The sequence below is a fragment of the Aphelocoma coerulescens genome, chromosome 7, assembly GCF_041296385.1.
Source record: "Aphelocoma coerulescens isolate FSJ_1873_10779 chromosome 7, UR_Acoe_1.0, whole genome shotgun sequence".
In the NCBI taxonomy this organism is placed as follows: domain Eukaryota; kingdom Metazoa; phylum Chordata; class Aves; order Passeriformes; family Corvidae; genus Aphelocoma; species Aphelocoma coerulescens.
In genome coordinates, this window is record NC_091021.1 from 22,605,454 (window position 1) to 22,629,269 (window position 23,816).

The 23,816-nt window shown below is 36.8% G+C and overlaps 2 protein-coding genes across 5 annotated transcripts in view; one reads left to right on the top strand and one right to left on the bottom strand.

Moving 5' to 3' along the window:
• The window catches only part of DPP4 (dipeptidyl peptidase 4), an 81,425-nt gene extending 81,245 nt beyond the window's left edge, over positions 1-180 (top strand). For 3 of the 4 annotated variants that reach the window (XM_069020817.1, XM_069020815.1, XM_069020812.1), the window contains one exon: positions 5-180. Coding sequence is in view for 1 of the 4 variants with exons in the window: in XM_069020812.1 (XP_068876913.1) it covers positions 5-40 (36 nt within the window). In the remaining 3 variants the exon portion in view is untranslated. The remainder of the gene's footprint in view (positions 1-4) is intronic. The other variant, XM_069020816.1, reaches the window with a different exon arrangement.
• The window catches only part of SLC4A10 (solute carrier family 4 member 10), a 94,252-nt gene that overhangs the window by 37,710 nt on the left and 32,726 nt on the right, over positions 1-23,816 (bottom strand). Inside the window, exons 5-8 of the mRNA XM_069020822.1 lie at positions 17,038-17,226; positions 6,638-6,729; positions 2,054-2,211; positions 172-259 (exon numbers count right to left, since the gene is read on the bottom strand). Of these exons, the coding sequence (XP_068876923.1) occupies positions 172-259; positions 2,054-2,211; positions 6,638-6,729; positions 17,038-17,226 (527 nt within the window). The remainder of the gene's footprint in view (positions 1-171; positions 260-2,053; positions 2,212-6,637; positions 6,730-17,037; positions 17,227-23,816) is intronic.

Here is a 23,816-nt window from a genome sequence, read left to right on the forward strand (position 1 = left end):
ACAGCAGCATAATCTGGGCTGTCACAGGATCATGAAATGAACTAGAATGGTCTTTGTCATCACCAGAATGATTAGCCACATTTCATCTGAAGGACTGGAGATTCCCTATTACACCTCTTCAGTTAGCACAAAACTGAATCATGAATAAAACCAAACCATGAATAAAAATACCTCATCTGTCATTAGTGTTGCAATTGATCTTCCAATCTCATGGTATTGTTGGCCTTTACCCAGTGGTCCAAGAAGAATAAACAAAAATCTGCAAATAAAAGGTAAATTTAAAGAATTGTAAAGGATAGACGGTTGAAATTAACTATAAATATTACAGAAATATTTATCTAAAATGTGGACTAGAAGAATCTCTCAGATAAACATGATATATAATCTCCTTCAAGATCCTCACACATGCATTTAAACATGAAGCACTGCTTAGAAAAAAATGTGAAAATAGCTTCCAAAAATATATCATAAGCTAACAGTCAGTCTTGATTGAGACTACCAAAACCTCCTTACATAACAAACTTTAACCTACATAATAAATGTATGCAATTATAATCTATGTACAGAACACATTAATTTATTTAATTCTGTTAATTCGACAGACTGGTTATGGTTACATAAATTATTGCAATAATGGAGAAGTTAAATTAACCCAAATAAAAATAATTTTTAAATCATTTTTACCCCCATTAAGGCTCTGGACAGCCTCTACTCAAGGCTGTAGGCAAGTAAAGTTCTATAAAAGGCAGAGGATTCGTTCAAAGGAAATAACTAAAATTCTCAGTTTAGCCAAAATGCAAAAGACAGTATTTTGACGTATACTACTGAATTTCTTTTATATAGACATTCTTGCAGACACCATTAATTGTCCTATTTGTAACTATTTGTTTTTATTTTGACCACAAATCAAGAAATCTGTTCTTTTCCCTTCGGTGTTTTTTTTTCTTGTGGGAATTTGGAGGAGGTTACAGGGAAAGGCTTTTTCCAAAGCCAGCTCAGTCCCTCGGTGTTCCTTATACACATGCAAAAATTAGAAAACATTCAAGAAGTCTTATTCAAAGTAACTACAAAGTACAACTCAAAGAAAATGTTACTGTTTATCTGGCTAGAAGCAAGGATCTGAGTCTCAGCATTGCATTTCATGCCATAATATGAGTGTCATATGTGAGTGTCCTGTGTCACAAACAACTGGAATATACAGCCTACAGCTGGAATTCTACTTTTTATAGAAAATAAAAGATGGAAGGGGAAAGAGAGACAGAATATGTGTACAAACATATGCACAAATTTAAAGGGAAAAAAAAAAAGATAGTGCAATAATAGTTAAGTCAGATATGAGAGAATCACTTTGGAGTTTTGATCTGAATTGACCCCAGCAGGACACAATGTAACCACAGATCTATCCCAATGCCTTCTATTTGAATACAAAGTCTATTTTAGACATTTTTTTTTAATTCCTCATAATTTGTTTTCAGAATCAAAGTACTTCATCAGAAAAAGTTTCAACTTGGAAAAAATTTATCTAATAAAAACTTATGGTTAAAAGCCATATTCCCTATGTTGCAAAGTAAATTTTTGAAGTAGAAACTTTTTGAAGAACATATTTACAGCATGTACTCCATCCATTCACTCACTATCCCTGGTCAACTAGATTACATAGTTTGCTTTTTGCCTTTTCTCAATTCCTTCTTCATTTTTTTTAGTTCTGTACATAATTATGTAGTATCACACAAGTAGTTTCAATTCCAGATGAAATATTCTAAGAAGCTGAATATTTCACCTTAGCATTTCATCTGGAGTAATACCAGTTTGAATAGGATAAACTGTGTGTTACAACCTACATTTCTACATTGTGATGTACACACAAACCAGCATCTGTGTCCGAATATACCCACACACCATTTACAGGATGAGTGGAAGGCTGCAGCTAAGAGATGCCTTCAACAAAGGGCAAACCAAATTCCTAACTCAGTAAATTACAAAGCTGAGGGTTACATCACCCTGTCTCCACATGGTACTTAGGAAGACAAAAGCAAAATCAACCCAACTGTACCTGGTTGGAATTGGAACTTCAGCCAGCCCTGTAAGCAGCACTGCAGGAGACAACCTAACAAAAGCCACAACGGCACGGTCCAGGAACTCAAGTTCACCAACTAAGATGTTTGATGCTTCAGCTCCAGGTGGTATCTTTTTCATGAAGTGTAGGTCAACCTGGGAAAAGTATATTAAATTACAACCTGAAAGTTACTAACAGGGATTTTTTTTTCCCCGATTTGTTGACAAGAGACTTTCTGGTCACTGCACTATAACCTTAGCTATTTCAATTATGTAGTTCCACTGCTCTTGTCTGTTGAAAATTTTTTTTTTAATAAAAATTTTTCTCTAAACCAAACAACTGGACATTAATTATTTGACTGATTTTTCTTGGAAACAAAGCACTGCAGAATTAATTTATAAAGACAGCAAATAAAATTCAAAATATTGATAAGAACGTAGGATTAATTTCCTAGTAATGCTTTTTATCTATAATCATAAGAGCATCAACACTTGATAACAATCATAACAGCAGAAGAAATTAAGACATCTTATTTTTCCATAATTAACAATTCTGGAAATCATTAATTCATAGTTCATAGTTGTTGTGTTATTACCTCACTGAGAAGAACACTAGATTCCAATACACACAATTTTCCTTTTTCTACTCTGAGATGCATTTTTGTTTTCAAATTTAATGGAAGACAGTTGCCCCTCTGCTAAAGTAACAGAAAATAAGCTATCATGACCATTGACTGACTCAAGAGCAAACTGAAAGAACAAAGCAGAAAAAAACTTTGGAATTTTAGGCAGCAATGTTGACTTTTGCAGGATGATAGAAAAACACAGAGATACAGCTTCATCATGACATTGCTATAATAAGCTATAATAAGTATTTGCGTAGGAATGTATGACTCTAGACTTAACTCTGTAACAAAGAGTGAAATGGAGTAATAAAGTATATAATGTATGTTTGATTTAATTATGCACCAGTATTGTCTACATTTCAAAATGCATGAATTTTGTAATTTGCTTTCCTTTTATTAATCTAAACACAACAACAGCAACCAAATCCAATATAAACTGTTAAAGTGGACCATTTTAATGTCTATCTTACAGCCATCTGTCAGTACTAGTTTGCATAGTTTTCGGTAATATTTAGAAAATTGTTTTCTTGCAAATGGCTCTGTCACTAAATCAGAATTCAGATATAACAGAGTTGCCTGTGTAATGAAATCTTGGTTTGCTGAGAACACAAAGAGATATCTAATGCTCCTCTGAGCTACAAAGATTACTAAACACCTCACAAAGTTAAACAACAGCCATATCAACCTGGAAGGTTGGAAACCAAGTACTTTTTCAAGTTAAATTTAAAAAGTGAGGTAAATTCTGCTCTTCACTCAAATCACAAAATAACTCTTCAGGATTAAATACAAAACTAAGGTTCACTCTGCACATAATTTTGGTGTCATAGGTTATTTGTAATTGAGAGGAAGAAAGCAGTCTTTCAGGAATGTAGAAATGTGCATTCTGTGCTGAGTTTGCCTTGTGAATGGATGGATTTAACACTTAAATGCATTTAACACTTAATAATTAATTTCGCATGTACAAAATGCTACAGTTGTGACATTGAGGTCCTCTAACATACAGATCACAAGATTCAAATCTGAAATAAACATTCTGTCTCCTGTCTGCCAGAAAGTATTTCCAGATACTTCCTGTACTATTTATCAGCTTGAGAGTCTAATATTGTCTAATACTCTTTAGGTAATGAAGAGAGCCCCATTAAAAGGGAAGTAGCTGGCAGAGGAGCAAACTGAGCAAACACACTCAAACCCCAGGTGTTGCTTTCATTGCATAATGAGAGTGGAGGTGGTCCTGGAGTGAATTTATGGCAGTGGCAGAAGCTACATATTTTGAACATTTCATCTAACCTATCCATGATACATCTCTTATCCCAGAAGGTCTTTACCTGGAGAGACCTGACGTGCATCTTAATCTGCACCCTAACCTGAGTCACATTCATGACCTGACAGTAAACAGTCCCGGCAAGCTCCAACTAAATATAAAACTAAATAACTAATGCAGAGGCCATGTCCCTCCAGGGCAACTCAAGGACTGAAGAGTGGTGGACAACTACCCTGAAACCAAACATGAACTGACATGAAGACAAGAAAAATACCCAACATCCCTTCTTAGTAAAACATATTAATCAAAGCTATTTATAAGCAGGGTCAACTGGCATTCAGAACAAGTTGGTTGCTCCACATGGTGTTTGAAAGACCAAACTCCGTCAGTATGGGACAGGGGTTTGATTCAGAAATAGTGTGTCCATGTGCAGCACAGCAGTGTTGCCATGAGAAGAAGTGTGGATCTCTTTATGCATTTTGTGTTTTAGGACAACTGAGGTTCCTTTCAGTTTTGGCATAAAAAAGTAGAAATAAGCCAGATGTAGTTCTTAAACCATCACCCCACTCTACTCAGACAGGAATAAAGTGGTGCTGTGACAGATCACCTCCATGTCACCCTGAGAGCACAAAGTCCTGGTGGTGGCAGCAGAGGAAGAGGAGTGACACATTTACAAACAGCGCAAACCATCTCTCTCTCTCCATGCCACTGAAGAAACACTCAAAACAGCTTTCAGTGCCTGTCTCACATTTTTCAGATAGATACCAATACAACCAACACAGTCTCAAAACTGTATCCAGATAAAGTCAGCTTTTTGAATCAACTCCAAATTTGGAATATTAGAAGTAGCCCAAGGGAGACAGATTAGCAAGGAGAGTATATGTGAGGTAGTCAAAGGTGCTTTTTTTGTAGAAGATAAATGAAATTAATATCTGGAACAAAATTAGAGCAAGAAATCACAATACTCAAGAGAAAATTAGTGTACTGCTCTACTTTCCTCTCAATCTGCATATAATTCCAATTATAACCATTGGGAGTTATTGCAATAGCACATTTCAAGGGGAAACTGCACTTACGCATCTTCAATAGGATAAATGGATCTATTTTAAGTCAGTCAAAAAGAAAGGTATTAGATTACAACCCTTTACTGTTATTTCATTCCTCCTAACAAAAGTTGTTCCTTTTGTATTCCTGACATCCCTGTTGGTATCCATCACTGTTGAGGTTAGCAAAAGATGAAATGTTGATTTCTTCCAGCTAGTTAAAATGGGAGGAGCTCTTTTGATCAGCAAAGCTGCAGCACTACAAAAATAATGAGTGAACGATCAAATGATACAGGTCCCATTCTTGTTTAACACAAACAGAATTGCAGTTGGACAACTGACTGGGATTTGGATCCTACAACACTCAAAGCAACTGGAGAAATGTTGAAGAAAAGCACTACTGAAACTTATATCATTCCCTTCACCTCTGCGTAGCCTAATTTTGAATAGACAACTTTATTTATATTTTATATCCTTTACAAATTTTGCATCTTGATATTAGGACACTTACCAAAACAATTACTTTTACTTAACACTTTAATATAAATATAATTAAACAAATATTATACTTGACTGTTTAAACCATTATAATTTTAGTTTGAAATATGTTTAAAGGATTAACATTCAATTTTTAACAACCTGCCACTGTTTATAGATGTTTTTGCAGCCTCTATAGAAATGTGGTTCATAATAATTCCCAGCCATCCTCCTTTTTTCTCATTGTCATTGACAGTAAGATCTGTTTCCCCTCTTATTTCGGCCATATACGATTCATAGTCTGGAATGTTCAGTCAAAAATTCAAATTATGCAAATAGCTACTGCTGCTAGGAAGTAAGTCTGGCACCAGATGGAGCAATCACATAACTCTACTTTTAGCTCAGCTGCACTAACATTAAAATTCAACAGACTCAAAATGCTGTTCTTCAGAATTTTGGTTTAAATCACCTTTTTTCACTTACTCAACCTTTGTTGCAATAATGTGTCAGCTGAAGTCATCTATCCCTGTCAGGCCTGTCATCTGTATCCATTGTGACTGTCTTAGCTGCATACAGACTTCTTAAACAAATTAGGATTCTCCTTCACATTAAACCTGAGAAGCTGTTTGCTTTCCTTTGCTATCTAACATTGAACTGTCATTGCAATCTCCACTACTGAACAGTTAACATCTTTTGTAAAGTGTACTGAAATATCCTGGCTTGCCAGAAGAATTAAGTTACAGGTTTACAGAAACACATTCTGTTTGAGACATCTGGAATCCACGAGTTCAGGTTATAAAAAGCATAGTTTGCATTCATGTATCCCTTCTACAAAAAGTAAAAATCTGAGGTAAATGTGAATTATAGGAATTCTGAATTACTTTCATACTTAGATAATTTTCTGTTAATTTGTAAAATTTCCCCTGCAAATGTATACCTATGACATTAAATTTATCTGCGTTCCTAAACTGTGATTTCCTGTTACATATAATTTAGTGAGAAAATGCAAGATTCTATTTTCTCATACAGACTGTGCTCCAGTGCACACAAAACTTCAATGCTAAAGTAAAATCTACACTTTACAGCTTTTCCTGACACGCATGGATTCATTTTATTTAATTTTGTATATCTGTTTGGTAGTCAGGAAGCTCTCTTCACCATCAATGAACACTTACCTTGCTAAAGTCAACAGTGCTGTTTTCTCTGCTCACATCATTTTTGTTTTCAACACAGGCTGGAGTAGCCTGTGGGGAAACAATCTGACCTGCTAAAAAAAGTATCATTATTACAGAATACTAACAGTTCTATAAATAAAGCAACATCTAACAACACAATTATTAAGATCTACATACATTTTATATCATAGATATAAACATAAACCTAAACATGACATTTTAATTAAAAACTTATTTAGAATAGCACATTCTCAAAAGACAACATTCATCATGTGCAGTTAGGAACGTGAGAAGGTAATTTAGACAATGTGAAAGATACTACTGGATATTAGAAGACAAACTTTCTGTACCAATTAAAGCATATGATTCTTAAGATATTACATTTGAGGAAAGTCCCACCTTCACATAGCTTTTGTAAATAATTTGAGGAGCTGCCAATTTTGGGCAATATCTGTCTACAAAAGTAATCCTCATTGACTTAAATAGGATTACGAATTTTTACAAAGTTACTCATGTATAAGAATGTCCTGATTATAGCAACTACAAAAAACAACATAAAAGTGGACTGGTATAAAAAGAAATATATTGGAAAATAACTTATTTATAAGCTCAGTATTGAAAAATGTGATTATAGACATGCATAAAACAAAGGTTTCAGCAAACACATTTTCAAAAAATTCCAGTGAGGATTTAGTAAAGTATTTTAAAGAAGTTTTAAAAATATCTCAAGGTGAGAAATGTTTAAACACACCCCAGTCTTGTGGAAACAAAGAGCAAGTCTTTTGACGAACAAAATTTTGCCAGCAAAAGCTCAAAAAGAAAAACAGAGTTAAGTAACAAGTCTGTGTCATACAAAGCATATTTTTGCTTAATGCCAACATTGCCCCTGCCCACAGCCAGAGCCCACCATGCACACACCAAGGTGGTGGGGCTGGCAGTAGGGCAGCACACAAACCCCACAGGGGCACAGGCCATGCCCTGCTTGCCTTCACTCTTTCTCCCTCTCTGGCATGTCAGAAGCCACACACAGCTCTGAACACCACAATAACGTACAAGAGAAAGTACCAAATATATGAGCCAACTATCTCTTACTGCCCTAACACATACCCAGGAATAACTACAGAGTCCAACTGGCCCAGAGTCAGCATCTCGTGCCCAGCATATATTTGTTTCCATAGCGAATAAAGTCTCTCATATGACTGAGAAATGATGATGTGAAAACATTGGTTCTGGTGAAAATCAACCTAAACTTGCACAGTAACAAAGACCATATGTTCATGATATTTGAAGATTAAGACAGTCAGAAAGTCCTAAGCTAGGCACATTGTCTGGGCAATTCCAAAAGCCACAGCGTGGCCCCTCACACCGCTGGGACTCACCCCTGCAGCCCAGGTGTGTCCTCAGCCACAGCCAGGACACAGAGCACTTCGTAGGATCCAGCCTGAACAGGACCAGAGACTTGCAAGAGCACCCCAGCCACTGCCAAAATGCTGAAGCATCCAGTTTCTGTCACAACTGAGCACTACAGGATCCCTGACTAAGTCTGGTCATGAATTCCAAGTTGAAACACTTGCTCAAGGAAAACACTGGTTTTCATGAAAATCAGCACCTCATTTCCCACTGGACAAATCTCCCATGACACAAAACAGGTTTAAGACTCTTGTGCTGCCTCCTGGCAGCATAGACAGAGATACTGCACTTTGATTAGGTAGTACAGTAACAGAATGTTTAAAAATATATTGCTGGAAATCTTATTATTAAATGTATCTATCTTTGAACTGCAAGTATTTCCATTTTTCTCTCTGATTCAGGACAAGGACAGATCAAAATAAGAATAGAAATCAGGGTTTTTGTTCAGCTCTACAGTGAAATAAACAGAGAACGGCAAACAGACATGTCAAGCATGTTAATCTAAGCAAGTAGAATAAAATTAGAATCAGAATTAAAATTTACATATGATAAAAATAAAGGATTGATTTTAGAAAGCCACATATTATTGTAAATAAAAGGAATTCATATAAGAAGAGGCTATTAATTTCTAAATGTCACAGGAGACAATTTTTGCAAAACAGAAGCCAGAAATTATTACATATGCAAGGTATTTATAAAGTCATACAATTTGTCTGTTTTAATTAGAATTGAAAGAAAAACAGAGTTCCATCATTGTTACACCATCATCTTTACACTATGTTTTCCAATACATTCTTTTTCTGTATTGTTTATTTAGCAGTCCTTGAATTATTTTCACAGGAATCATCCTGTACTATTACAGCTATTAAAAATAATTAATATCAAAATTATATAAATTTTATTTCTGTTCTATTTTGGAGATTTTATTAATGTAACAAGAAAAACCCCTTCCACTTATTCAAATAGAGAAGGCATAAAGTGCTCAGGGAAAGTTTCTGTCTTAATTTACTCCCAAAAAACTTAAAATTAAGTAATATAAAACCTGCTGACTCTTAATTTTTTCCTTTTACGCACTCCTCTGTATCCTAGGATCTATGAAAAGGGAAATAGTTGTAATAATTACTCATACTAATATATTACATTATAAAGATGTTACAGGAAAGTAACAGAAATAGCAGTTCATTATCTTTCTGTTGCTAATTAGGCACTTGCACTTTTTTTCTGGACCCAAAAATTCAAGAAAATGAGAGCACAGATATCTGCCAGAGAAAAAAATACTGACCAACAAAGGAGTCAAAGCATGGACCACCTGTTTAAACACTGAAGTTTCAATATCATAATGGAGGTGTCAAAAGCAATTACCATAACAGTCCAGAGGACTTTCAAACATTGTGTCCACTTTTCTTTTAGGAGAAAAAGATCTAAAGATCTACATATAAGGAAATAAAAGCCACTACCAGTAAGTATGTGAAGTTTTTAAGAATAGCATATGTTCTTTTTCTGTGCCAACAGAAGACCTCAAACTTTGATTTACCCATATGCCAGAGTAATCTGAAAGAACACAAGTTTTACCTTGAGGCAGAAAGACATGTTTAAATAGCTCTACAACTTAAGACAGCTTTCTGGATCATGGAACAACAAGTTTGGGTTTTTTACTGTATTGAGTAACAATCAAAGATACACAGTAGAGACAACAGGTAATCTCCTTTCACAAAAAAAACCACCAAAGTAACCCCAAACTGTGGCCACATTTTAAACATTTCTCATGGTTTATTACTTCTTTTCTTTGAGCTGAAAATATGGGGTTTGGGCTGCAAGAATGGTGAAGGCATAAACCATCAACTCCCTGTAACTGGGAGTAAGAGCAGCGACAGCCTCACCATTCCACTATTTCCTACCCTCTCCTCATCAGTTCAATTTCAGCACTCCAAGCAAAATGGTTATTTACACATTGTATGGGGTAAATGCAGAATTTTATTTTTCAAGAGTGCAATGTAATACTTTGAGTCATTATAAAGCTGAAGTCTCAATTTACCCTGCAGCCCACCTACATAAAGCACGTGAAGGGCTGCATTCTTTGAGAGTTCATCAGGAGCCATTCAGACAGTTTTAAGTATCAAATGCACAGTGTGGTATAATTGAAATATCCAGGGTACATACAAAGGAATTTAATACCTAACAGATAAAACCATGCTAAAATTGGTGTAACAGCTTTTCTATGTAATAAAAAGCCAATATCAGCACAGTTTCAAAAATGCTATTTTAAAAATTGGCATATTTAAAAAACAAGTGTCTTTTTCAGGTAACATGAAACTGGCAGAGCTTTGAACAGAGCAAGAATTCACACAAAAAACACTCTTTCATGAGAAGTCAAGCCATTTATAAATCAAAATTAGGTCCACAACTGTTACAGTAATAGAAGTTTGCATTTGCAGATACAGTTTGGCATTTTTGAGACAATTAGTCCTGACAAATTTAAAAAAAAATTAATCTCAGTAAATTAATGTCACATGTAACATATTCTTCCTCCCTGAAATGTAGAACTCAGGACATTTAACTATGTGCATTGTGGTTATTAATCAAAATCCAAGATGTCTCTAGAATATCAATGACAAAAACGCAGAACATTGTAGGCAGATACAAATCACAGTTGATGGAAACAAACTGGATGCAACCAACACATCAAAGGAAACGAAACCAGAAAAGCAACTGCTTATTTTTCTAAATGACATGTATTTCTTCCTGTTCAGAAAAAAAAAAAAATCCTGATTTTCAAACATCTTCAATCTCAGACTTTTCACTGCAACTAGTCACCAATTTTCCAAATCTAAATGGACAACACTGTCCAGAACCAATCTCAAATATTGAAAAACAGTAAGTTTTCTTAAGCATATTATAAAATTCTAATATAACAGAGCAGTGACAGCATCTCTGCAGGCTGAACTGTGTGTGTGCCTTTAGGCCTCTTGATGAACAACATTTTTAATCTGAGGGGAACCATGTCACCCCCATTGTACCCCCATAACTAGAAGGAGATTTGGTGTTCACTAATGATATGCAATTTAAGAGGATGAGGAAGAAGTCACTTTAGCTGTTTTTCTAATGTTAGGCCTGAATATCTCAAGCATAATTCACATGAAGTCATGCATATAAACTAAAATGCTGTGATTTGCAGTTTTATAAATTGATGTAAGAAAATGAACTTACAAAGAAATGGCACTGTCCCCCCACCAAAAAAAACAAATTCCACACAAACTTCTCTTAAGTGTGCCACAGCTGCAGACAAAGGCCTAAGGTGTTTTTTTAAATCACTATAGCAAGGAGTTGCATGCTGACAAGAAATAGAGATGAAGACATGGGTGTACATTTGAAATGATCTGAAGCCCAAGCAAGAATAGGTATTTATACTACCTCTGAACCTTCAGGGAGTTTACAGAACCCAAAGGATAGGAGATGAGAAGATACAGAGATGAGATGAGCCTGTTAGAGACAGACACAACAAAGAAAGTAAAATAAAGAAATACAAAGATGAATGATACAGCTTTATACATACAGATTACATATTTTATCACGGGTACAAGGAAATGTGGAGAAAGAAAGAATAAATATCAGATGAAAATGTTCATAAATACAAGTTATATTTTAGTCACATAAAAACCTGTGGAAAATACAACCTGATTAAAATACATACATCTGAGAAGACTCTAAAACAAGAAATAGAGCATTAGCTAATTTAAGCTAGAATTAACTGTCTTTGAGTTTGCCTTCTCTTCAAGAAAAGCTGAAGCAAATCACCTGATCCAGATCCAACGCTTCAGAAAACCTGTGTGTATATCACTGGCATTGGTTGCAACTTACTCCAAAAATGGAAGTACATGGGCATGTGCTTAGGAGTGCCTCCCTACCCTTTTCATGTGGCTCCAGGCAATGCCCTCCTTCCTTCAGGTGACAGTATTGACATGGGAGTTTCACATGCTGTAAACTTGCTCTGAGTTATGGCATAAATCCTTGAACTGATCTTTAGGAGAGATAGCAAAACTGAAGAAGGTAACTAACACCAGCACATAACTGGGAATTTTGACTTTCCAGGATATTAAAGGATGCTATCCTAAAATAGGACAAGCATTGTCCAATACCTCTGCTTGTGCTCATACTGCCACAAAATGATGAAGTCCAAAGCAGCCCATCACACTAATCAAAATAACTGGAAAAAGGCTTAAAAAATAACATGTCAAAATGAACAGTTTCAGCAGCAGCTCATGCTGTTAACTCCAAAGATCCCAAACTGGATATGCCATTGCTTTCTTCAAGCTCTTCAGTATACCAATAAACCTCTCCTAGGAAATTTCAGAATTTCTCAGAATCAGACATGATGTGTGGTGTCGTGCAATTTTTACACTAATAATGTGCCTGCTCTGATGTCAAGGGAGAAGAAACTGTTATAAATGGCATAAGTATGGAACAGAAATCAGGCAGAAGATCATGTTGTTGTGGGTAAATAACACTTCAGCAAGGTGCATGAAAATACAAGTAACTTAGCTTGCCATACTCCTCTACCAAGTTCCTTCTTCTTGGACTTTAATCAGTGTAAGGTGTCTGTTAGATTTCATTTTATACACACACACACACACACACACACATATATATAAAAAACATATACACCCCCTAGACTAAAAGTGAAATAGACAGTCAAAACTTCTTTTCCTAACTACATTTTCATAGAATCAGTTATTTTTTCATGCCACATATGCTTAAACTCTGAATTTCAGAATCCTTTTTATAAAAGGGGAGAGGTTTATGAAATTATTTTAGCATTCCTGTAACAATAGAGAGGTGTCATATATTTGCAGTTGTCTTTGGCTTTTTAGACCATGTCATAGGAATTTATGAACACAGTTCTGATGTATCAGTGTCAAACCTACTCATATCAACAAAAATAGGTTAAATTGCTTTATAAAACAAACTTTCTAAAGATGATTTACTAATGAAAAATATTCATATTTTTACCTGTCTTTTACATTATTTATGCTAAAATTACTTGCCACCCTCTATTTTGGGTATTTGGTGTCAAATTAGGCCATAAAAAAATCATTTTTCCTGCTCTTATGACAAATTTGACTGTCATTTTTTATTGGAACATCAAAAGCAGGCTTTTAATTCTCACAGTTTTGATGCCTAATGAAAAGTGAAAGTTAAACACAGCATGGCAGCATTAAAAATGCATGGTAAACCCATAGCACCCTGACATCTTAGCCCTGCAGAGGATGTGAAGAAAAGCCATTGTAAACAAAAGATAATACTAGTAAATACAAAGCAAATCAATTAGATGGTCTGACAGACTCTTAAACAAAGAAAAATGGAGGGAGAACATATGTACAACTATCTTCCAGCAAAGATATCACAATGGCCTGTCAGTGGTGCTGCCATATATTGAATTAATTTATGTATTCATTTTCAGACTTTGCTCCTGAGCACCTGAAAATTGACACACTGATGTTACTATTGTCAAGAACTTGAACAAAGAAGGGGGTTTGAAGCCTTAGCTGTACCACATAACCCATGTATCAGGGACTTAAGGCTCTCAATCACCTATTTTATCATCAACAGATTGCTAAGGATTGTTTCCAGCTCAACTGCCTAACACTAACCCCAAATTTAACCAAAGTGAGAACTTCCTTTTGTGCAGAAAGTGTCCAAGTTCCCCTGTCTCATTTCAGCAGGAACAAACAAGCAGCCCTTCTAAAGCTCCTGGCACGTGCTCTTTATGAAAACTCCTGTTTCTGATAAGGCTGAACTGGGTTGTAAGTTCATCAGTAGTACCTGAGATGATCTGTTTCTCTCCCCGCAGTCTTCTAGGAATTAAGCTTATCATCCAGAAAGTAAAAGCAACAGTATTTTGATTGCTTCTTTTCATTAAAAGGAGAGAAAAATACTGAGAGCAATAAAAGAAACATTTTACCTTCATACATTCTACACAATGTTTGTGGACAAATGGGAATAAGCAGATTAAAATGATGCCTTGAATGCATTTTACCAGTTTGTTCTCAGGAAACAAGGTGTTGTCTTACAGCACACTCTTGGACAATAATATCCCTTAATTTTTCTTTCTTTTACACATATTTAGCTTTTTCTTTTACATGATTCAAAGTTGTATTTTAACAACTCATTTTTATATTACTACAAATAGCTTGTACAGACACTCCACAGCTATCTAAAAAGAAACACATAGCTGAGTGAGCACAACACTGTAGCTGAACTCCAGCATTTGGGTCGTGAGACACTGGCAGAGAAAATGATCAGAAATGATCACTGCTACCCCTGGTCAAGCTTCTAAGAACAACATAGTTCCTGAAAGCTGAGCATTTCAGTGCAGATTCTGGCATAATTTACACGCCATGTACTATGGCAAGTTACACAGGGTAAGAAAATAACTACGAGTATGCCAGAAGAGGTACAGTTAGTGTACCTGAAACTAGGCAGCTCTCCAGAATTCTCTTTTCCCACTTTTTAAACCTTTGAGTACTCAGGCAATAGTTGCCACTCAGACCCATGAGCTGCTTATTTGCTCTTACCTTGAAAAGGGAAAAACTTCTAGTTCCTTCTAAAACAAAACACTTAGACTAGATTTTCCTTTTCTAAAGCTAATACTAATTTCAATGCAATTCAGGCAATAAAATAAGATTGAGACTTTTTAATGTAACAGGGCAAAGGATGATAAGAGAGAAACTTATAATAAACAAATCCCCTTTGTTTTATCACAGGGCCATCATCGATTTTGAGGAGGTCAATGCAGAACACTGCCAAACGTGCATTAGCACTTAAAGGACACAAGTGGAACAGCAGTGCTTCAAATTGATTAAAAAACCTCTCTGTCCAAAAGTTTCATGCTTGGAACTTTTCACTGTAATTTAGACAAAAATCTGATATACTTTCACATAAGCATGCCAAAAATTATTGACTCACTAGAGTTTATTCTATTTTTCTATATACATATATAATTTCTATTATGTCTATTGGTGCATTTAATTTAAATTAATACAGTAAAAGAGACTAAGAGATTTTTTTAACAGATGTCAGAGTACTCCACAAGCATATAAACTGTGCATTCAGCATTTTTTCATCTTGCAAAATAGAGAGAGACAAATGAAAAACTGTAAGAATATGTCTCCTGACTTAGAAAACCACTTAACCACTGAGTATATAAAATTAGTGTGTTTAATGTGCACTTAGATGCTGTCCTGATGAGAATTTATTTGGGGGGGGAGGAGGGGAGGCAGTGGAATTTAGGAAGAGCTAGGAAGTTTGCCAGTATAAACTTGGGCAAAAGCAAGATACTTCTGGAGTGAATTACTGCATCAGTTCCACTAACAGACACAGAAAGTTACCAAAATTGAGTTCATGATAATGTCACAGCTTGCCCTGAGGGTTTTTTTAAGGCAACTACTGCCTATTTTTAATATAAGATCTAGTGCAAAAACTTAATGGAATGCAAGCTGCCATCTTACATCCCGTGGAAATTGAGGAACAGGATCATTATATCATTAACTTTCTTCAGTTTCTCCTGAATATTTGTTTAAAGCCATCAGCAAGAGCTGTATAAATCAACAAGAAAGTTGCCTTAAAAAGGATGGACAATCATCCTACTTACTTTTACTCTTGTGCATCCATATGCATAATCACACACATCTTAGTAAATGCTATTTTTTCCTTACTCTTAAAATGATATTTTGCCATAATTAATGTTTCTATTTAATATCCTCATCAGATGAAATTATATGTTGCCTTTTAGGTCTGAGAATCTTCCCCAGGGAAGCAACTAGATTTAGATCTCTTAAAACTACATATGGCGATGATTGAAACAAAAGCTTCCTCCTTGCAATCAAGTTAACCTTTATATCAACAGCCCCATCTTTCCAGATCAGCCACATGAATACTCTTTGCCCTTCTGTCCTATGCCTCAGAGCATGCAGATTCCTCTTGCAATCCTGACCTTCCCTGTGCTATGGCTGTTTCCTCACTCCCCACTTCCCAAGGTGATAGGGGAGCTCAGTAGGGCTCTGAAACAGAGTGACAGCAGGAGGGACTGAGATTTCAATACAGTTAAGGTGATTTCTGGAATAAGAGTTAAGTGAAAAATATTTGCAAAATTTGGCTGCAAATTTCATAACACAGACCTTTGTTTATGCAAATAAGGAAGGGGCAGTAAGAAATGATCTTTCATTATGATGACTTGAAACAATAATACAGCTTGTAAAGTCTTCTGTAAAAGCAAGGAAAGGAAAAAAATTATGCCAATATTTTACTCTAGAACCATTCCGCAAACATTTCTCATTTGCATTACCCTGATTTTCCCAAAAGGGAGTTTCTGAAAGAACAAGGTACAGCTCTTGTGACATCTCTCCAACAGCGTTTGCCTCATTTTTCCACCCCTCAAACTCACCTACAAAATCTGAAGCAGCAGTTGGACTCAAGCTAATGCATACACTGTTGTAGACTTAGAAACTATTTCAACAAACCACTACATTTTAAACAAATAGGTCCTGGATAGACAACAGAAGTCAAAAATAGTCCTTCCTATTGCATTCCTGGCACTGATGGAGCCTGTCCACAGTTCAGAGCAATCCTGTGCAAATATGCTCAAGCTCAGTCGGAGGGATTACACAGAGCACCTGAAGTGCTCCTAAGCTGAGCTGCACTGGAAATAACATGCCATGCCAGCTACCCAGGATGGCATGGCACACTAGCACAGCTTCCAATACCTCAGTGAGCTCCCTTGAATAGCTCTGCCCAGCCCTGAATTGTGCAAGATACCCTAATTTCAAATTTAAGCAAGTATATTTCTGAATGCATAAGATGAGCCATGCTCATGCAAAAAGGTACAGGGTATCTTTTCAGAGCAGAATCACGCTGTTAAGCTGTGGGTACAAAGCACTTGCAATACCGAACAGGCAGATGTTATTGAAGGCTCAAAATGCAAAATAAAGCATTACCATTTTTATCCATGGAATGGGGCTCAGACTGCTTCTTTCCAATATCAGCAAAGGATCTTACAATTGGGATCCTGTTGCTCAGCTTCTTCTGGTTCTGATGGTGATGCTGTTTGAGTAATGCCTCATGCACTCTGTGACGAACATCCTCACTGAGCTGCCCAGAACCCACTTGCTGGTCCAGAATCATATCTGAAAATATATACATAAACTTAATAAAAGATGGGAAAGAGGAAACATTTTGTCTTTTAAATTGCAGTAAAAATTATTAGCACCCTACAGGATTACAAATTAAAAGCATCAGTCCGTTAATAAAACAGAACTAAATGGGAAGATTTATCTAGAAGTGTTTCACTCTCGGGGGGAGCAAGACTGGGGGGGGAGGGGGGAGAGAACAGGGAGAAAAGGATGCTATTAATATAAAAAAATCCTTTTAAAATTATGCCGTTCAAAAATTAAGGTCACCAATGACTTTGAAGTCAGTCCTTAAGCACTCCCATACATAACATATTTAAATCCAGGGTGTATAAGACGTCTTTTTTTCCAAAGAGCCCTTATTCTATTTCCTACAAAGGAAATGGCATGCTGTGAGGAAACAACTCTTTTATTTCCTTTGTACTTACCACAGGAAATCACAGTCTAACCCTTTCTTTCTTTCTTTATTGTAACTATAATTACAATACTTTTGGTGCAATACAGGGAAAGCTCAGGTAAGACAACACAGAAAAATTTGCTGCATTATTTGTCGATGCCTAATACAATCTATTTCTACTGCCAGATGTACTGTTCCAAGAAGAGGATAATTTCAAGGAGGTATGAGTGAAATCGATCCCCCTGCTAAGAAATTACAATCATTTTTGCAGTTGACTAGCAGAAAATGGTCTTATGTACTCATATTCAACACTACTTGTATACACAGGCACTCCTCTAGGAAGGTGGCACAGCCCAGTGTGGTGCTTTTACACCAAAGCACACAGAATGGGCAAAAAACAGGAGGAGCTGGAAGCCACCATGCTGCTGGAAAGTAGTGTTGCCATTACTGACACTTCGTGGGGTGTATTCCATGATTGGAGTGTGGCTGTTGATGGCTACAGGCTGTTCATAAGAGACAGGAAAGGAAGGAGAGGCCGAGGGGTTGCCCTTGATATCCAGGCAAGGATTAAGCATGAGGAGCTGTCTCTGAAGAACAGCCAAGAGCAGGTAGAAAGCCTGTGGGTAAAAATCAGAGAGAGAGGCAACAAAGGGAACTTCATAGTTGTGGTCTACACTACAGGTCAGCCAATCCAGGGGAGCTTGTGGATGAAGCCATCCTACTCCAGCTACAGGATGCATCACGCACGGAAGCTCCATGCTGAGAGAACTGGGATTGTTAAGCCTGGAAAAGAGAAGGCTTTGGGGTGACCTAATTGCAGCCTTCCAGTACCTAAAGGGAACTTAGAGGAAAGATGGAGCAAGAGTATTTACAAGGGCACACAGTGACAGGACAAAGGGTAATGGATTTAAATTAAGAGCAGTTTTAGATTATTAGGAAAAAAAATCTTTACTCTGAGGGTGGTGAGGCACTGGAACAGACTGCCCAGGGAAACTGTGGATGCCACATCCCTGGAGGTGTTCCAGGCCAGGTTGGATGGGGCTCTGAGCAACCTGGTCTACTTAAAGGTGTCCCTGCCTACAAAAGGGAGGTTGGAACTAGACGGTCTTTAAGGCCCCCTTCCAACCCACACCACTCTATGATTCCATGATTCTATGACACTATGTGTTTCAAATGGGAAAGAATTGCTGAGAATTTTGTGGGATTTTTAAAAAAAATTATTATTTGGGAAAATACTGCTACCCACAGTAATGATGCTTAACAGAAAAATAAAGGGGAAAATAATTGTGTATCAAAGCAAATGTAACAGCATTTAAGTACACAGCTCCCTTGTATACCAATTGGAAGAAACTGTACTGCACAAAAATAGTGATATAATGAGTCCAAAATTCCTCGTACCAAAAATCCAGACAGCTCATGATTCTGTGCTGGAGTCAGATTCATATCTGCCAGTAAACTCAGTGGAAAAGCAAGCAGAGCAGGAAAAATAAAAAGCAGATGCATCATCAGTAGAGACATAATTTGTCATGTCTTTGATAACAGCCAAGAGCAATAGAAGAGAGATAATAAAAGGCATTAAATAACTATGGTAGTTAAAAGCAGAGTTTAATTGCTAACAGTCACCTATGCACTGTGTATACACTTAAAATACACAAGTTTTTCTGAAGTTCTCAATATCCACATAACAAGCCAATGCCTCACACACCTGCTTGAGAGCTGAACAACAAAAAACCTGCATGTTTCACTTGCGATGAAGAGGCTACCAACAAATCTACATCTCTACAGTGACATGCACACAGAAAGACCAGGATGGGGTCCAGGTAAATGCAGCTGCCAACTGCAGATCTGACCATGAGCAGTGTATCCAGAGCTTTGCAATGAAGAATCATGCAGAGGTTTTCAATGCTGTATTGGGTTCTCTCCAGCAACTACAGCCTGTGCAGTATCAACAATGGGGTTGGCCAAACAGCTCATACCAAGGAGTAATGTTGTCCCATATTGTGTCCAAACTAATAAACTCTGGCTTCAGGGTGCTTCACCTGAGCCTGAAGGGAACTCTTATCTCCAGGGTTAACTCAAACACAATCAGGTCAGTTAGCTTTGCACTCCCAGTCTAGACAGAGGTTTTTTTATCACTCTAGACCCTAATGAAGGAGAGAGACAGAGGCATAGCAGGAAGACAAATGACAGAAAGGCAAAGGAGAGGGTAACAAAAGTTTGAAGAAAATCTTCAGCAGAATATTTTAAGGAGACAAGAATTTACAACACATGAAAAATGGAAAGCAGTCTCCAGCTGCAAGAAAAATATTTATTTTCCTCTTCTACTCTATTGCCTATTGAAACACACCTCTGCCCTAAGGAGATGACTACCTTCCCCTTAGACACCCTTAATACATGAATTTGCGTGTTACAATTCCCTAAACAGGCCAGTACTTTATGTAACATGACAGGGAATCTTCAAAGGAAAAAAATAAATAATAAATAATAAATTTATAACTCAGGGCATCTGTGATAAAGCTCAACTCAAGTTATCCTCTTCTTTTCTTTTTAACTCCTGCTGAACAAAATACAAACTGTAGAAGGTACAAAACCAAATATTAACTCATTTGAGTTGGTCTAAGACAGAAATAAAAAGGAAGAGCTAAAAAATAAAGGATTCCTCTATTAACAGGTAAATTTAGGGCTATGGTCATCCTCTTGCTTACAGATCAGTGGAACTCCACTTGTATGGTGTCATTCAGTCATTCCAATACTGGAATAACAGTATTTTCCACAATTAAATATAAAAATGTATTAGCTGCTGAGGATGATGTCAATATTTAAGATTATCCATTTGAGGAGAGAAAACTACAGGAAAAAGAAAATCAAATCCCTATCCTCCTCCTTTCCCTAGATGTTCTGCTAGACTTGTTAACAGCCATAGAAGCCACACAGTTGGTGCCAGTGTGGTGACTAACAATTTTTATTTCCTGCCAGAAAGAAGAAAGTGGCTTACCTTGAGTTTTTTGTGGTTTTACAACTTCCCCTTTACTGTAGCACTGCTACCACACATAAAAAAGGAAGATGCATTCCATTTTGGAAAGAGTGAAGATGTGCTTTTTTGCTGTGATATTTCCCTCCAGTTGTCATTCTTTCAACATAGACCCAGTTGCAGTAGTAGCTGCTGGAGCTTAAATACAGTCAAATTTCTGACAGACTGCTGTATTTTGACCCTTTTTTCAAGCGGAGAGAGACTGTGTCCATCCACCCCTATCATTACGGGATTCCTTTTCAGTTTCTTCCCAAGCTTCTCAAAATATTTTTTAAACCCCCCAAATCCTTGCAATATCAGTAACATCCTTGATTGTAAAGGTAGTCTTGAAAACAAGAGCATCATGGATAAAGTCCAAGAGTAAATGGCCAAAAGGAACATTTTAAACATTTAGTTTTCAAAACAGACTGCAATTCCTTAACCCTGTGAGTAGAAGACCCTACATGCTCACATCAGTTGAAGCTGGACATATTTTCAAAGCCCTGGTCTTCACTTTTGTACCTAGAACAGGCGGCCATTTCTTCACACTCCATACAACAAAAAGACACAAAGAATCTTTGTTTTAAAGATTTTTCCTCTTGAATGCCCTTTTAAATTCTGCACTGCCCCCTTTTAGCCAGAGACACAGCTTACCATTCCATTTTTCAAAGACACTTCACTGCCATATGAAGCTTTCAGAAGAATGTAACCTGTGGAATATCCACACCTGTGGAATATCCACCAGCACAGTGTTATCCATTCTATTAAATGTTCACACCACAACATCTCTGCTGACATCAAGTACACCAAAGTAGGATGTTTCTTCAGTAAGGAATCTTGGTTGATACTGGATCCATGAAATAATTTTTTCAAGCTGTTAAGTCAGATATTCTCCTTGACCTGGTCATTTAAAAGAATTCTAAGAAACTTTGGGTTTCATATAATTTCAAGAATGTTTTCTCCATTCAGACTCAGTTACATCATCTATATAAAATTAATTTTGTGAGTAAATGTGAGCATAGTGAGTACTTTAACAAGCTATTACAGTAACTCAACTATAACTCATCACCACCTGTGAACAATTTACCCAGGCGGTGAATTACAGCACTGGGGTGCAGACAATTTATATCCGTTCAAATGCAGTGTGGCTCATGTGCAGCCCAGCAAAGAAAATTCCATCTGTCCCACCTCTAGAGTCAGCAAGGATGCAAAAGCAGGCTGGCTGCTTCCACTCGCTCTGGAGGTGTCTGTTACACACTGCAGCTTTGTACACAGACATGTGGCCAGACCCACGTGGAGCGCCCACAGTTCCAGGCAAACAGACAACAAGGAGGCCCTCAAGTGTGGCCACAACTTGTTCCCCACTGCACCGGGTTCACAGTGTGCTCATCACCTCACGTGCAATACTACACAGAATGTTCAGGTGAAAATAGAATAAATTTATAGAAAACATATTGTATGAGTACCAAAATACCTGTGAAGTCCAAAGAGAAATTGCTGGGCTCATATTCTCCTGATGTAGGTTGGCACTGACACTTTACAGCAGAAACTGAATTCAGCATATACCAGCAAGGGTGCCAGTATTCACACTTCAAAATTTTATAACTGTACAATTGCAGGACAAAATGAGAGATTAATGACAAAATATAAAACATACACGCTTTTGTGGGCACCACGATTGCAGTGATAGCTGACTACAAAACCTAATTTAAAAGCCAAGGTTTTCTGGCTTGTGGACCTTGCCCTTAAAGACAAGGAAAAAAAACCCAAGCAACCCTAAATGCATTGCTTTATGGAAGACAATCAGTTGAAACACTGTCCTTTGTCTAAACACATCTCTAAAGAGGAACCCGAATATATCCTTCCCTAGTGACTCAGGCAGGAGGAGTAATACAAACCCAACAATTAGGATTCCTGAGCTGCACTTATGAGCAAGGCCCATTTACATCATTTACAATGGTGACTATAAATAAGCTATCTAAGACAGAAGATTTAGCCGCTCATCCAAGAGAACAGAGCATTCCTGTGCTCCGAGACACACATTCTATTTCTAGCTTTACCTGAAATTATTTGGTTCAATTCCTCAGTTAAAATACTTGAGAAGGAAAGAAAGAATTAAAAATGTCTGCTTTTTAAAATAACAGTACATAATTTTACTGAGGAACAAGAGCAAGTATATCACAAAACTGTAAATTGTAGAGACGAGGCCAAAATTCCCAGCTTGCAGTTCAGAACTGCAGGCACAGTGGATGCTTCATAAAAAATAAATCTTGCAAACTGAGATTGACTTGTGCAATCTAAAAAGATTCCCACCTTTGTGGTTAACATGGGAAAACACAAAACAAGAAGAAAAAAAGACATGCTACGTAGAAGTTGGTACAAGATCTACAATTTAAGCACAGACAAAGGAACAAAACCTGATAGTTTCTCTGTAGAGGTTACCACCACATGCTAAGCTGAAAATAAAGCAAACAAATGTAGAAACCTGGGTAAGTGAGCAGGTGAAAGCTGAACAAAAGACAGGTGTAGGGTCAAACAGAGAAGCAGATTACTCACAGGCAATCCCACACTTTATTACAGTGTTTGTAATAAAAGTTAAATGTACCATAAAAGCACTGTCAGAAACATAACACAATGTGAGTGTTGCAGATGAAACAAAAGGCTCTGGTGTAATAAAATCTCAATTTGAGCCAGATAAAATATGTCATTATTATGGAGTAATATAGCTTAAAGCAAAGGCAAAAAAAGACTTGTTCAGATTGAAAGCTTAACATGATATTAATGAAATCAATAAAATTGCACACTTGGGATGTAATGCCCTGAGTTGCTGAGCACAGCTGAGCACAGAGTCCGGTGACCTCAATCACAAGATTAAGCTGTTACACAGATTGAAAATTCGATCATGACGAACATACAAAAGACTGCTAGGGAGAAAACAGTCAGATCTTGGGATTGGAAAGCAAGGGCAGATTTAAAATTTAATTTAAAAAAGAAATCATTATTACAATTAAACCATTTAAAATAAATGGGAATATTTCAAACGTGCAAGTCGTCAAAGCTCCACTGTGCAAGAGTGGCCACAGTTTATATTTGACAAGGTTTGACATTTGTTCACAGAACACTCTGCACAACTACAAGATTATGCAAGTTCTGTGGCTCATGCTGTAAAGAAAGTATTGC